The sequence below is a fragment of the Gopherus evgoodei genome, chromosome 4, assembly GCF_007399415.2.
Source record: "Gopherus evgoodei ecotype Sinaloan lineage chromosome 4, rGopEvg1_v1.p, whole genome shotgun sequence".
Classification (NCBI taxonomy): domain Eukaryota; kingdom Metazoa; phylum Chordata; order Testudines; family Testudinidae; genus Gopherus; species Gopherus evgoodei.
The window spans coordinates 29,060,580-29,076,006 of record NC_044325.1 but is presented as its reverse complement, the minus strand read 5'-3'; the positions used below and the strand labels follow the sequence as shown (position 1 = coordinate 29,076,006).

The 15,427-nt window shown below is 40.7% G+C and overlaps 2 protein-coding genes across 8 annotated transcripts in view; one reads left to right on the top strand and one right to left on the bottom strand.

Annotated features, from left to right (window-relative positions):
- Positions 1-9,394, bottom strand: part of ATG2B (autophagy related 2B) — a 100,451-nt gene extending 91,057 nt beyond the window's left edge. For all 3 annotated transcript variants that reach the window (XM_030558801.1, XM_030558803.1, XM_030558802.1), the window contains exons 1-2: positions 8,836-9,394; positions 3,843-4,005 (exon numbers count right to left, since the gene is read on the bottom strand). In XM_030558801.1, the coding sequence (XP_030414661.1) occupies positions 3,843-4,005; positions 8,836-8,997 (325 nt within the window). In that variant the 5' untranslated portion in view covers positions 8,998-9,394. The remainder of the gene's footprint in view (positions 1-3,842; positions 4,006-8,835) is intronic.
- Positions 9,395-9,428: 34 nt separating this feature from the next.
- GSKIP (GSK3B interacting protein) lies at positions 9,429-15,001 on the top strand. Of its 5 annotated transcripts, none has more exons than XM_030558806.1 (3): positions 9,429-9,527; positions 10,721-10,979; positions 12,795-15,001. In XM_030558806.1, the coding sequence occupies exons 2-3, from the start codon at positions 10,722-10,724 to the stop codon at positions 12,954-12,956; spliced, it is 420 nt and encodes a 139-aa protein (XP_030414666.1). In that variant the 5' UTR covers positions 9,429-9,527; position 10,721; the 3' UTR covers positions 12,957-15,001. The 5 variants fall into 5 exon arrangements, with proteins under 5 accessions (XP_030414666.1, XP_030414669.1, XP_030414670.1 ...); XM_030558809.1 differs by having other exon boundaries at positions 9,430-9,546; XM_030558810.1 differs by having other exon boundaries at positions 9,430-9,589.
- The last annotated feature ends 426 nt before the right edge of the window (positions 15,002-15,427 follow it).

The window sequence follows — 15,427 nt, the reverse complement described above, 5'->3', positions numbered from 1 at the left end:
TGGTGGGATGGAAATTGTTAAAATCAAGGTGGAATTCCTCGAGGGCTTCTTTTCCATGAGTCCAGATGATGAAGATGTCATCAATGTAGCGCAAGTAGAGTAGGGAGGGGCGTTAGGGAATGAGAGCTAAGGAAGCATTGTTCTAAGTCAGCCATAAAGATGTTGGCATACTGTAGGGCCATGCGGGTACCCATAGCAGTGCCGCTGACTTGAAGGAATATAGTGTCCCTAAACGTGAAATAGTTGTGGGTGAGGACAAAGTCACAAAGTTCAGCCACCAGGTTAGCCATGACATTATTGGGGATACTATTCCTGATGGCTTGTAGTCCATCTTTGTGTGGAATGTTGGTGTACAGGGCTTCCACATCCATAGTGGCCAGGATGGTGTTTTCTGGAAGATCACCGATGGATTGTAGTTTCCTCAGGAAGTCAGTGGTGTCTCAAAGATAGCTGGGAGTGCTGGTAGCACAGGGCCTGAGGAGAGAGTCCACATAGCCAGACAATCCTGCTGTTAAGGTGCCAATGCTTGAGATGATGGGGCATCCAGGATTTCCAGGTTTATGGATCTTGGGTAGCAAACAGAATACACCTGGTCGGGGTTCTAGGCATGTGTCTGTACAGATCTGTTCCTGTGCTCAGGGAGTTTTTTGAGCAGATGGTGTAGTTTCTTTTGGTAATCATCAGTGGGATCAGAAGGTAATAGTCTGCAGAATGTGGAGTTACAGAGCTGCCTAGCAGCCTCTTGTTCATATTCCAACCTATTCATGATGATGACAACACCTCCTTTGTCACTGTTTTTGATTATGATGTCAGAGTTGTTCTTGAGGCTGTTGATGGCATTGTGTTCAGCACGGCTTAGGTTATGGTGGGAGATTCCACCACCTCCCTAGGTAACCAATTCCAGTGCTTCACAACTCTCTGAGTGAAAAAAGTTTTTCCTAATAGCCAACCTAAACCTCCCCCTCTGCAACTTGAGACCATTACTCCTTGTTCTGTCACCAGGCACCACTAAGAACAGTCTAGATCCATCCTCTTTGGAACCCCCTTTCAGGTAGTTGAAAGCAGCTATCAAATCCCCCCCTCATCCTTCTCTTCTGCAGACTAAACAATCGCAGTTCCCTCAGCCTCTCCTCATAAATCATGTGCTCAAGCCCCCTAATCATTTTTATTGCCCTTTTCTGGACTCTTTCCAATTTTTCCACATCCTTCTTATAGTGTGGGGCCCAAAACTGGACATAGTACTCCAGATAAGGCCTCACCAATGTCAAATAGAGGGGAATGATCACATCCCTCGATCTGCTGGCAATCCCTCTACTTATACAGCCCAAAATGATATTAGCTTCTTGGCAACAAGGGCACACTGTTGACTCACATCCAGCTTCTCGTCCACTGTAACCCCCACGTCCTTTTCTGCAGAACTGCTTCCTAGCCATTCGGTCCCTAGTCTGTAACAGTGCATGGGATTCTTCCTTCTTAAGTGCAGGACTCTACACTTGTCCTTGTTGAACCTCATCAGGTTTCTTTTGGCCCAGTTCTCTAATTTGTCTAGGCCCCTCTGTATCCTATCCCTACCCTCCAGCGTATCTACTACTCCTCCACGTTTAGTGTCATCTACAAACTTGCTGATAGTGCAGTCCACGCCATTCTCCAGATCATTAATGAAGATATTGAACAAAACCGGCCCCAGGATCGAACCTTGGGGCATGCCACTTGAAACCGGCTGCCAACTAGACATGGAGCGGTTGATCACTACCCACTGAGCCCGACGATCTAGCCAGCTTTCTATCCACCTTATAGTCTTATTAGCAAAGAAATGACAATCCTGGGGAAACCAGAACAAGTCACTTGCACGTTAGTTTTGCTCAAAACAGATATGAGTCTTATCAGAATGTATTTTGTGTGTTTAGACTATGAAATACTTGTAAATTGCTATATACATTAATCTTATTTGCAATGTCTGTATTCCATGCTATAAGAAAATATGTTAAGTTTTGCTTTATAACTTTGAATATGCTTTTGCTCTGAACTTGTGGATTCAGGCATGGGAATTGTCCAGCTGCCTTCTGGGTCCACTCTGAAAAACTTAGAATTGGCAGATCACTACAACTCTGTCACTCTAAGGGGTTAGATGCTAACTTATTTGTGTGTATATGTTTGCTCACTCTAACCTGTAAATAATTCATTTCTGTTTCTTAGTTAATAAATCTTGAGTTTATTACAGGATTGGCTACAGGCTGTGTCTTTGGTGTAAAATCTATGGTGCCAATTGATCCAGGTAGGTGACTGGTCTCGTGGGACTGGAATCCACCTGAATGTGGTGTGATTTTTGGTGTAAGTGACTATTTATCAACTTATTAAGTCCAGTTTGCCTGGGGTGCAAGATAGACTGGAGAGTCTAAGGGGCCTGTCTGTGACTCCATGGTAAGATGGTTATAGATATCCAGGAATTCACATTTGTTACTGACTTAGTGAAATTTAATTATAGATCACAGTTTGGGGTGTTTGCCCTGAGGTAAGCACTTATGGTTGTGAGCCACTCTAGACAGCATGACAGTGCTTATACGCAAAGAGCCTGAAAGAACGCTGTAGCAGGATGGCTCACCTCTTTAAGGTTTGGAGGCCAGGGGACAGCCAACCCTAGTTACTAAGGAGGCACATCTGAGCAAGGATCAGCTGATTCTCCTAAAGAGAAGCAAGAAGCTGTAGAGAAGGGATTCTCAGGGAGACCAAAGGTAGAGTACAGAAGCTGCTGGGAGCAAATAGACTCCAGTAGAGAAAGTTGGGGAGTGATACTATAGGCAAGAAAGGCCTGGGAGTGACCTGATAAGGGGTAAACAAATGGACTTGCAAACTTTATTTTGAATGTTTGCTAACTTAAACCAGAACCCAAGAAGGGGTGAAAATGGATACAAGGGTTTGTGAAAAGAACAGGAGTACTTGTGGCACCTTAGAGACTAACAAATTTATTTGAGCATAAGCCTTCATGGGCTTTGTGAGTTACTGAAGACCCATGAAGGGGGAAACTGAGGGGGAGTGGGGAGCCTATTTGCAGGGCCACCCAGAGGCCTCAAGAGAACATATGTGAAGCAGTCACCCAATGACAAACCCATGGGAAACAGTATCACTATCTCTCCTCATAATAAGTTCATGCCATTGCAGCATCCTCCAGCCATGAGCAGTAATCAGTTCCCATCCAGTCAAGTTCAGCTATCTACTCAAACTGGCCAGTAGGAGCTACTGTATAATCGATAACTAATAAAGCACTCTCTTCCATCCACAATTTAAAGGGCCACCTATACAATACAGCTTGCCCAAATAGCACAAATGAAACAAAATACAAACTTGTGGTCCTCACACGGTAGCATACCACATTACGGGTAGATCAGTCCCAATTAAGGTCTCTAGAGAATTTTCCTATGCCTTAAAAATAAGCAGAAGCAAAAGTATGGGAGCATGGCTGTTTGACTATAAAATGTTAGGGACTAAACAGACACTTATGAGGAAACATTTTTTTATTAGTTTCTAAAATTACATCTATGTAAATGTGGAAGCAAAGACACAGAAGTTCAAAATATTAAAGATTTAAATGAAGTAAACTGCTGACATATTGAACAATACTTGGTAATGATTGTATTCTCTTTTTCTAAGATAGATATGCTAAACAAATAGTGCCCAGGAACAAATTTTTATCCTGTACATGTAATGTTATAAGAAAAATTAAATAAAAAACAGAACCAGTTGAAGCAAAACTGCCAGTACAATCTCAAACATTTGAACATTAGAATTCACCTAATTTATCAATGTAAAACACTGAGCCAAATAAGATAATGCAGTAAACCTACCAAGACGAGGCCTTGGCCTGAAGACCATCTCTAATCCTTTCACTTCTAGTGCACAGTTATCCTGTAGCAATGACCCCCATGGAACAGACAGAGAAATTGACTGGATAAACCCTTCAGTGACTTCCAGGGGTGCATCTGCTGATTCCAGAATCTCATTAAGACACTAAAAGTAGAGAATCCAAAATTATGCTCATATTAACAGAAGCAAAACATTTAACATATGTTAAAAGGAACTAAATTAATATATTTAAAAAGCTGGAAGATATACTCTACTTTGGTTCTGTCAATGATGCATGCTAAATAACACTAAACTTTTTATCTAATACAGTCCCAGCTGTGGTTTTTCTTATGATCTATACTACTGAACTGTTCACATAAATTTCCATATGTTGCTAACAGAAATATTATAGTACCAAAGCTTAAAGTGTTACCACAAAAATAAAAATTAATTACAGTTATAGGAAAGGCCAGAATAGTAAATAGATAAAAACAGTTTGTTCATTGTGACAGGAATCTTTGAATAGGACACAAACCAAACAACTAAATTTGATGTAACGCTCATTGTATACTTGTCTGACTGGGAAAACTGAGCCAAAAAGATTTATTTCTATTATACTGCATGTAAAGAGTCTCACTGACTTTAACAAGAGTTGAATCAGACCCTGAAACAGTTCTGGAAAGCAACAATTTGATTTATCATATGTATATGACTGATTATAGTTCAGTGCAGTTAAACATGTTTCTGTAATAAAAAATAATGCAGTAACTGTAGACATCAATCAACAATGCAAAATGTTTCAAGCAGCAGAAGTATCAGCAGAAAAATATTAATGCACATTAGTTAAAACTTGTTGCTACCACAAAAATGAGCTATACATTCAAACTGTGGTATTTCACATGTATTTGAGTGATGTGTATGGACATTTCTATATACGAATATTATTAAAATCTAGCATATCAAAACAAATTTTGAATAAGTCTGGCCTCAGATCTCTTTTAACAAACTACATATAGGGAAACAGAAAGGAACATTTATTATCATCTTTCCAACTATTTTAAGCAAACTATAAGAAAAAATACAAGTGTATGTTTATTACAGTTAAATGGCGTTAATAAAAAGATAAATAGCTGTTTAGCAAGTGAACGATTAATAAGTATTTAAAATAAAATTGTAAAATTCCACACATCTACACCAACTGCTGGCTTGATCCTACATCACTGAGGAATTTCCACTAGAGTCAATGAAAATTCAGGACATGGAAAGGCTTTGCAAGGTTAACATCAGAAGCAGCAGAGAAATCAATTATTAAGCATATTTATCTATTCCATCACAAATATTGTGGGCTAAATTCTGACCTGCATTAGACAGTGCAACCCTCTTGAGGTCAAAGGAGTTGAACAAGTATAGTGGAGGCAAGAACTTGTCCCTCTATATACTGTAAACACCAAGACAATGGTGTATATATTATGTACGTTAAAATATTTTAAAAAGTTAAATGAAACTAGTAGATGAAAAACAAACAGTTCAAAACAGAACAAAAATGAGAAAATAATTAAGGTTAAAACTACAGCCTCCTTGAGGACATGTAGACAGCAGGTTTAAAGTCACTTGAAAAAAAAAAGCAGCTGTAGCACTTCCGCAACACCAGTTTTTGCATTCTTTCTGTCATGCATGAGTGAGCCATATCTAAAGAGCATTAGCTACTCACTAATTTATAGGCCAGAAAATACTGCCCAGAAAAAAAAATGTTTCTCCAAACCGGAAAACAAACATTATATGCAAATTTTACTAACTTTCTTTAGTACAACAAGCACTTTACTAAATTGCAAGGGTTTGTAATGTTTATCTTTCAAGTCTAGTGAAACTAGCAAAGGTTGTTTTAATATTCACTAGCGGGCACTGAAATCTTATTAAAACAAAGTCTGCCCATCTATTACACAAAAACGGCTGCCCCACGGGACTAAATAAATAAATAAATATTTTGCATTCACAGAATGTCTTTTATCTAGGGCATCTGAAAAGTCCTTTACATAAAACACTTACAACACTCCTATCATAATATCTATTTTACAGAATAAGACCCCAAGTCTGCAAACACTAACATGCATGCTTAACTTTACTATTAGCAAAGTTTAGTGGTAGTTTACTAGTAGCAAAGTTAAGCACACATGTTTACAGGATTGAAGGCTTAAACAAACAAACCAAGGCCTACAACCCAGATTTCACATAAAAGAATTCTGGAATCATAGCATCACACTGAAGCCCATGAGACTGACCCATGGCCTTCCTCGCTGGTGAAGGACAGTTAAGAATTCTGAGGTCACATATTTACAGATCTCAACAACTCCCTTGAAGAGAGAAGCTTACGACCTTTGTAACAACAAAAAAAGGCATATTCGGATCTGTAATTTGACATATTATACCACCTAATGTCTAGTTTCCCATTCCTGAGCAAAGTGATTGAATAGCTTGCAAAACATCAACTCCAAGAACACCAGACCTCTACTACTATTTTGGAACCTGCTCAGCTGGACTTTATATCAGAATATGGTACAGACACAATTTATGTTTTGTTGGTAGTTGGGCGGTCTGTTCATAGCCATGGACAGCTAGCAAACAGTCATATTCATGCTACTAGACCTCCCTAGTATTTCACAGTCAGTCACAAGATATTTGTGACTTGCCTTAGAGACCATTCAGAGTTATGTAGAGTTACATTAATTAAGATGGCTCCCAATTTACCTCAGACTAGACCTAGATAGTTCTGACAGGCAAGCTCCTATGCCTTCCAAACTCTCACCTATGGCATTCCACAGTCCTTTATCCTCTCCTCCACCTAACTCAACATTTGTATAAATACATATTAAAAGACTGACTCTAAGCTAACACCATCCAAAGTTACATCTCCATCATAAAAAGTGCAAAAAATGACAAACTACCCATCCTAGGGTCTCAAAGAAATCAGCACATGGATGAAGACCAGGTGACTACATCCTAACACAGGGAAAACAAATGATGCTATTGAAAAGAGGAAAGTGTCATAGAATAATAGAATATCAGGGTTAGAAGGGACTTCAGGATGTCATCTAATCCAACTCCCTGCTCAAAGCAGGACCAATCCCCAACTAAATCATCCCAGCTAGGGCTTTGTCAAGCCTGACCTTAAAAACCTCTAAGGAAGGAGATTCCACCACCTCCCTAGGGAACCCATTCCAGTGCTTCACCACCCTCCTAGTGAAAAAGTTTTTCCTACTATCCAACCTAAGCCTCCCCCACTGCAACTTGAGACCATTACTCCTTGTTTTGTCATCTGCTACCACTGAGAACAGTCTAGATTCATCCTCTTTGGAACCCCCTTTCAGTTAGTTGAAAGCAGCTATCAAATCCCCTCTCATTCTTCTCTTCTGCAGACTAAACAATCGCAGTTCCCTCAGCCTCTCCTTCTAAGACATGTGCTTCAGCCTCCTAATCATTTTTGTTGCCCTCCACTGGACTCCTTCCAATTTTTCCACATCCTTCTTGTAGTGTGGGGCCCAAAACTGGACATAGTACTCCAGGGGAGGCTTCATCAATGTTGAATAAAGGGGTTATGATCACGTCCTTAGATCTGCTGGCAATGCCCCTACTTATACAGCCCAAAATGCTGTTAGCCTTCTTGGCAATAAGGGCACATTGTTAACTCATATCCAGTTTCCTGTCCACTGTAACATCTATGTCCTTCTCTGCAGAACTGCTGCCTAGCTATTAGGTCCCTAGTCTGTAGCAATGCATGGGATTCTTCCATCCTAAGTGCAGGACTCTGTACTTGTCCTTGTTGAACCTCATCAGATTTCTTCTGGCCCAATCCTCTAATTTGTCTAGGTCCCTATCCCTACCCTCCCAGTTTAATGTTATCTGCAAACTTGCTGAGGGTGCAGTCCATGCCATTCTCCAGATCATTAATGAAGATATTGAACAAAACCAGCTCTAGGACTGACCTTTGGGGCACTCCGCTTGATACCAGCTGCCATCTAGACATGAAGCCATTGATCACTCATGGAATGCCACTGAGCCTGATGATTTAGCCAGCTTTCTATCCACCTTGTTCAGTGAAGGTGGATAGAAAACAGTGAACTTGTTTGTTCAGTGAAGAATTGACATCCTTTCAGTCAAGCCACATATAGTCAAAATGATGCTCAGCCTTAAAATCCTCACTGATAATGGAGACCCAGATGTCAACAGCTCCTAGAAATACCTCCTTTTTCTGACAGCTGGCCAAGAGACTGCCAAATATTAATAGATACAGACCCAGCCATAAAGATTCATGTTGTTGTGACTACCAGGCTGGATTACTGCAAAAGTATATCTGGGAATGAATATGCAAGGCCTGAAAAAAATCAATTTGGTTCAGAATGTGGCAGTCCATGAGCTAAACAACACCAGCAGAGCAAGATACTCCCACTCCCACTGCTTCTGTTATTGACTCACAACCAAATACAGGATCCATTTCTAGGCCAGGGAGCTATTTATTAAAGCTCTCAGTGGTCTGGGTTTGAGCTACCACTTCCCTCTCCACTACCAGGTCCTTCCATGACAGCAGAGCTTCCTCTATGGAGCTGTCCATAAAGCCACAAACGAGTTGGAGATGGAGCATTTTTATCAATCAGCCCACTGAAAGATGGATCTCCCTTCCAAAGAACTGATTGACCAGCCATGCTCAAGATTCTTCTCTTTGCCTTTGCTTTCAAACAACATTTTTAAAAGCACCCAAACCCCACTCAGTGTGACTGCACATGGGGAGGACAGGAATACCAACTGCACCAAACTGCCTATTTATTTTATTGCAAGGTGTTCAGACACTATGGTGACAAGTACAATAGTTCCCTAGATAAAATATTAGATTTGACTCTTATTTTTAAGGCAAAAATGTTATTTAAAAATAAAACAGGTAGCACCCGAGGACGGGGCTTGAGGCTGATCCCTCAGGAGCAGCAGGGACAGCACCTCTCTTACCCATTTATCCAGAGGGACCTGCGCCAGAGAGCCGGTGCCCTGGTACAGATCCAGGCTGAGCTGCTCCAGACTGAGCTTCTCCTGCAGGAAGTGGCCCAGGTACCTCTGCAGCAGGTACCTGCAGGCCCTTTTCTTGATGGACTCTGAGAAAGGCCAAGGCATGGTAGCAGGTGGTTGTCACTAGGCTGGAGCTGCTGGGCTAGAAAGAGGGGGCTAATCAGCTGGGGGGATGGGGGGCGGGGAGCTGCCGGGCTCGAGTCAGCTCTGCTAGGGAAAGGGCTCCCTACGGTCCCCCCACTCGCATCCCGTGGGGCCGGACCCCGCACCCTCACGGGGAGAAAGCAGTGACAGGTAGCTCCATTCTCACTGAGCCGTCGCCGCCATCTTCTCGGCGCCCTGGGATGTGGGGAGGTGGGCGGCTGGTGACTTCGGGGCTCCACCGCGGGGGCGCGCGCGCGCGCGCTCTCTCTGCCACCTGGCTTCTATCCCCTCAGCGGACCCGCCACCTCCTACGCGCCTCTACTCTCCCCCTGACACCAGAACCGAGCGACAGTGACGCCAGCTGACGTTAAAGCGGAAGTGAAGTCACAGAGAGGGGGCGGAAGTGAAGGGGCGGGCATGAGGCGGAATCAGCGTGGGTGGCTGGTCGGCAGCAAAGCTGCTTCTCCGCGGCTGTAGAAGACGGGCTGGAGGCGCGTTTGTGGCGGACGGGTGACTGGGTTGGTGGGGGGAAGAGTCCTGGCCTGCGGCACGGGGGAATAGCGGAAGAGACGGCGGCTTTGGCTTTGGGGCCCGTCCCGCCGCTGCGTTAGGGTTTTTTCCCCATATTAGGTTCAGGGTGGAGCTAACGAGGCTTCGCTGCCCGATTCTCCTGCACGCCGTGCGGCTGTCACCGTGGTGACTGCGCTCCAGGCCCTCCTCCAGGGAGCGGCGGGGCTGCCTGCAGCGAGCTGCTCTTCCGGGACCGGCCCCTTCTCGTCTCTGCCTCCAGCCCCAGGGAGTTACCAGGGGTAATGGGGTCGTTCTCGAGCCTCGTGAGGTGCCTTGTGGCACTGGACGTGCACGGGTGGTCCCAAGCCCTCTCGACTGTGGTGTGTTGCGGTGTTCTGGGAGCTCCCTACCCCGAGGACAGAAGGGGGCTTGCAAAGGGATTCTGCGTTGCTTTTCGTCTTGCATGATTTGCATCTTAGGACTAACGCAGAAAACGTGTCCGTTTGTTCAGCCTTTTTGTGTGTCAACCCATGCTACTGACCTTTGTATTAACACATAGATACAGAGATAGGCTGAACGAATTGACTTTCATTACAGGCAAACAGCCAGGTTTAGTAAATAGCTCCCTTAAATATTAGTGATGTTCACTTTCGCTCCAAGAGTTTAAGCTTTCCTTTGACTCAGTAATTTCCCTCTTCCTCTCTCTCTCTCTCTTCCCCTTCCTGCACCAGCTGATGCAGACATCAATTCTTGACTCATTGGGGACCAGCAGATGAGTTGTTTAGGTTTGACTCATAATAGGTTATTGTAAAGCAATGTCAGTTGCTTGTATATTAAGAACACTGCATACTGTGCTTATAAAATATAGACGTGTGTATTCTCACTTTAATACCATATCTGTTTATTCACAGAACTTTGAGTTTGTTAGGCTGAAACATTGTGGTTAATACCCCGTCTTTTGAGACTCCTACAATTAAAAAAAAAATAAAAAAAAAATCCTGGCTGGTCTGCAAGTAGGCCTACAGGGCCCATACATTCAATGTCATGCAAAAACAAAGGAAGATATCTCGGAATAGTTCTTTCTGTTGGAAAAAATCTGTTGTTTTATACCATTGATCATGCATAATAAGCATTTGTGGCCATATAAAATTGAATATGGTGTTTCTGTACACAGAATGGAGACTGATTACAATCCCATGGAGTTGTCCAGTAACGCAGGGTTTGAAGAAGATTCTGAATATAAGGACATTGAAGGAACAGATGTGAAGGATATGAGACTAGAGGCAGAAGCTGTTGTGAATGATGTTCTGTTTGCTGTCAGCAACATGTTTGTCTCAAAAAATCTTCCATGTGCAGAGGACGTGGCATTTATCAATGTGGAGACAAGGGAGAGAAACAGATATTGCCTGGAACTCACAGAAGCAGGACTTAGGGTAACTTGTTTATCCTTTATAAAGCTTCTTTGTTTACAATAAATATTAATTGAAAGATATCTAGTAAAAATTTTCAGTTGTCTTCAAAGCAGCGTAGGCTCTTTTCTTTATTGAATACTTTTTAAACTCTATTTCATACTTCAAAATTCAGCTTTTTAGGGAACTACTAGTATGCCATTTCAATTAAACCCAAAAGGAGAGGATTTTACACACTTGTGTTGCCAAAGTGCATCTTACATGCATGGAAAAATGTTAAATTAGAACTGATGCAATGACCACTATTTGAAGTAAAACTCTGTATGTTGTAACAGTGTTTATGCCCTGCATAACTGGGGTATAGTATACAATTTTTATTTTTCTGTGCATGGTTTTATCTTGATTCTGTGTTTCACTAACACAGGCTGATAACAGTAACTGGTGCTAAAGTTAAGCATTATATAAAGATAAGAAATTTTGGAACTTTTAAAAAAATTTCTTACAAATTGGTACAACCCTGGAAACTAAGAACTGAGGCTTGTGGTATCTTAGCGACATGCGCTCTTAGCGAAAGTAAAGGGTACATTTTTGGCACCCTGTTTAACGAAGTGAGGTAATGCCCATCCTCATCTCTTTTCTCCAATGCCGTTAGTCTAATAACTCATAATCTAGGTTAACTCTGTTGTAAGCAGAAACATCTACAGAATGATAAAGACAGAAGTAGATAATTGAAATGTTTGGTGTTACAAGTGACTTTTTTTTTTTAACTGTAGTTCTTCAATCTTCTAGTCCACAGCTGTCTGAGAAAAGTGCACTACAATGGCAGAAGGCTTTTAAAAAAGTAGATGATGATATAGTATTGTGCCCACATCAGACTACATTTTATAAAACAGACTACTGTAATTTTTACTTTGTCTATGTCTATAAGAAACTAACTATTGATTTCTATGCATGCATCTCCCTTTTATACTGTTTGAATTGCTTGTGCAAATACTTGTGTGGTGAAATGAGAACTTCCAGCCAAATTCAAAAGTAAGCCTCATATTTAACGTCTTTGGTGCTCTCGATTTTATGAGAAAAGAATATTGGAAACTCCTTTAGATGATGATGAATTGTTACTAACGTCTTGAATAGGGAAGATGAAGTATAGGCTTTATTGAATCAACTTCTCTTGGTAAAAGACAAGCTTTCGATCTTACACAGAGCTCTTCTCTTCTTCAGGGCTTGTCTGCACTTGAAGTGCTACAGTGGCACCGCTGTACCGCTATAGGGTTTCAAGTGTAGACACTACCTATGTTGATGGGAGGGCTTCTCCATCAACGTAAGTGATCCACTTCTCTGAGAGGTTGTAATTAGGTTGACAGAAGAATCCTTCTGTCAACCTAGTACTTTCTACATTGGGGTTAGGTCAGCTTAACTACATTTTTCACATCCCTGAGCGACATACATTTGTCAACCTAACTTCTTAGTGTAGACTAGCCTGAGTGTCAGTTAAGTACACTTCACCTTGAATGGTCTCCTATGTGTTAACTACTTATGCCAAACGGTCTGTTCCATCTTGTATTTAACTGTGACACTGAGTACCTTTTGAGATCTGAAGGGGAGCTTTGTGTAAGATCAAAAGCTTGTCTCTTTCACCAACAAAAGATATTACTTCACCCACCTTGTCTCTGATATCCTGGGACCAACATGATTACAACAATACTACAAAATATAGGTTTGTCGTGTCTGGAAATCCTTCTGTGTAGTGTACTAATGTGACTAATTTTGTGATTGTTATGGTTCCCATGATGAAATGACTAACCACAAAAAAATTAACTGTTGATCTCTTTGCAACAGGTGGTGGGTTATGCTTTTGACCAGGCTGATGATGGCTTACAAACTGCGTATCATGAGACTGTCTACTCTTTATTGGACTCTCTTAGCCCAGCCTATCGTGAAGCTTTTGGAAATGCACTGCTACAGAGACTGGAAGCTTTGAAAAGGGATGAGCAATCATGATTCAGTCTGCAGGAATAAGCACATATTGGGGAATGATTAATGATTGTGGGAATTCTTAGTATGAGTTACTGATATCTTGCTTTCAGATATAGCCAAAAACATACATCAAGCTTCATTTCTTGCCTAAACATCTAGGTTCCTTACAATAGTACTGACTTGTAAAATAACAGTGTTGCTATGGCTCTGCTTTGTCCACAAGGCTACTTTAAGCTATCTTGGTGGACTATAGAAGTAGTACCTTTTTTGTTTAACTCTGCTGTAGATCATCAGTTGAAAGTGACTTGCTTTCTACAGCATTTGAAGAAATTTGATCTCTTTGCAGAACAATATGATCCAATATTTTATTCTAAGAAATATCTTAATTGGTACTGTGGAAATCTTGAATGCCATGTATGGAAGTAGTAATACTTTCTTAATGTGTCTATCTGTAAATTTTAACTCTGCTCCTTAAAACCAAATTTTAACTACTTGCTCTCGCTAAATTAATGGGAACTACTTTAGTCCACTTAGAGGATATCTTTTTCAGCTCAATTTTTTTTGTATGCAAACCTGAAAACTCTCTGCTTCATTCACAAAATATGCACCTCACAATATCATTTGAACATTGCTTACTCTGGGCTTGTCTGTACTTAAAATACTCCAGCCGTGCTGATGTAGCTGTGCCACTGTAGCACTTCAGAATCTCCTGTTGGAAATCCACCTCCCCAAGAGGTGACAGCTAAGCTGCCGGAAGAATTCTTCCATTGATCTAGCGTTGTCTACATGTGGACTTAGGTCAGCTTTAGTGCGCTACTCCGGGGTGTAGATTTTTTCCATAGCCCTGACCAACATAGTTAAATTGAACTGATTTCTAGTTTAGACCAGATCTTAGTGTCCTTGTTGAGTTAAAAGCAATGTTCAGTATTATTCAACGTACCCTTGTCTGCAGCAACCAGTAAACAAAAGATAACTGTTGGCATATGAATGTATCATCTAAATTTGCAAACGAGCTAAGCACAGAACTAAAGTAGGAAGAACAGGTGACATTTTTTTCTTAAATATAGACCATACTAATATAACTTTAGGAGGTCGAGGAAGACATTTTAGCCTGTTTACTATTCTAAATGTTTGTTTACATGATGTACAGAATATACTCAAGTATTTTTGCTTCACGGTCTTTACTTTTTACAGTGCAGTGCTTAGGTATTCCTGTAAGGCTGCCCTCTTCCTCAATTGTACAGTGTCCTGTCCTAAAGAACAGTAAGTATATAATGTCAATGCAGTGTATTGGTTTGAAACCAAGGCTGTAGGAAACATTCAGAGATTGATTTTGAATTGGGAGACAGTTATGTATTTTCTATTTTATAAAAAAATACAAAGCTCTTTATAAATGTATTGTGCTACTTTTAAGTTTTCAAATGTGTGGAAGAGACTTTTTGAAAAGTATTCAGTTGGTTTAAAGCACCAGTACTATTGAACTAACATTATATGATCAAACACTTTTTTGCATTCTTATACCATTCAATGTTTATGTAATTCTGCCTTTATTCTCCCATGTTTCATGCTAGAAACAAAGTAAATGTGAATCCAAAGAGAGGGCTAGATCATCAGCTGTTGTAAACAAACATCCACTGACATCAACAGAACTAGACTAATTGACACCAGCTGAGGATCAGTTGCATTAATTTGTGGGACCAGTTAACAAGTTGAGCATTTATTATAGTTTTGTGGCAATGATGCTGTAATTATGACTGAGAGAAGGCACCTACAGTCAAAGCTTCTGTTTTCAAATGTAATGTTTTTGTTTTATTATCTTCTTAGGTTGAAACATTTCATGTTAATCTTCTGTCCTAAAGTTTAATATATATTTTGGTTAAAAGTATTTTCATGCTCTAAGAAAATTGTTCAACTCCTCCCCCTCACCCTCCAGTTTTGTGGCATGTGCTTTAATCCTCTATGAGGAAAATGTACTTTGCCAAACTTATATCTGAATATCTAACCCTGTAACAATGCACCTGTTATTTCAATGACTAGACACTTTGAATAAATGCAGAACTTATGTATGATGTATGATTATTCTTCTTCCCCAAAATAAATTGAAAATGTATACCATATCTTTCTAAACTTGCAAGTCTCAGACACATAAGTCAGGTAAATACATGGCAGCTTAAACAATACTTTTGGCTGCAGTATACAAATATATAAGAGCATTTAAAATTGGCATGTTGAATAGTAATACAGATCAATGTAAAAAAGGGATGGCTATTAAGTACTTAAGAAACATTAGTGAACAACTTTAAGGGTAGCTATTACATTATAATAACTCTTCTCTTAACTTGAATATGCCTGTGGCTGACAAGGAATATTCTGAAGCACTTAAAGCTTTACAACAGAAATTAAGAAGCCTTTAACAGAAGGCATAAACTTGGGGGAAGGCTGCGTAAGCCACAGTTCTCTCTTGCTTCCCTAGAAATAATTGACTACACTATAAC

Bases quoted from the DNA above. Each gene is read 5' to 3' on its own strand.
- GSKIP (XM_030558805.1), top strand. From the start codon at position 10,665: ATGCATAATAAGCATTTGTGGCCATATAAAATTGAATATGGTGTTTCT. The intron at 10,980-12,794 runs GTAACTTGTTTA...TCTTTGCAACAG, and splicing joins TCACAGAAGCAGGACTTAGG to GTGGTGGGTTATGCTTTTGA.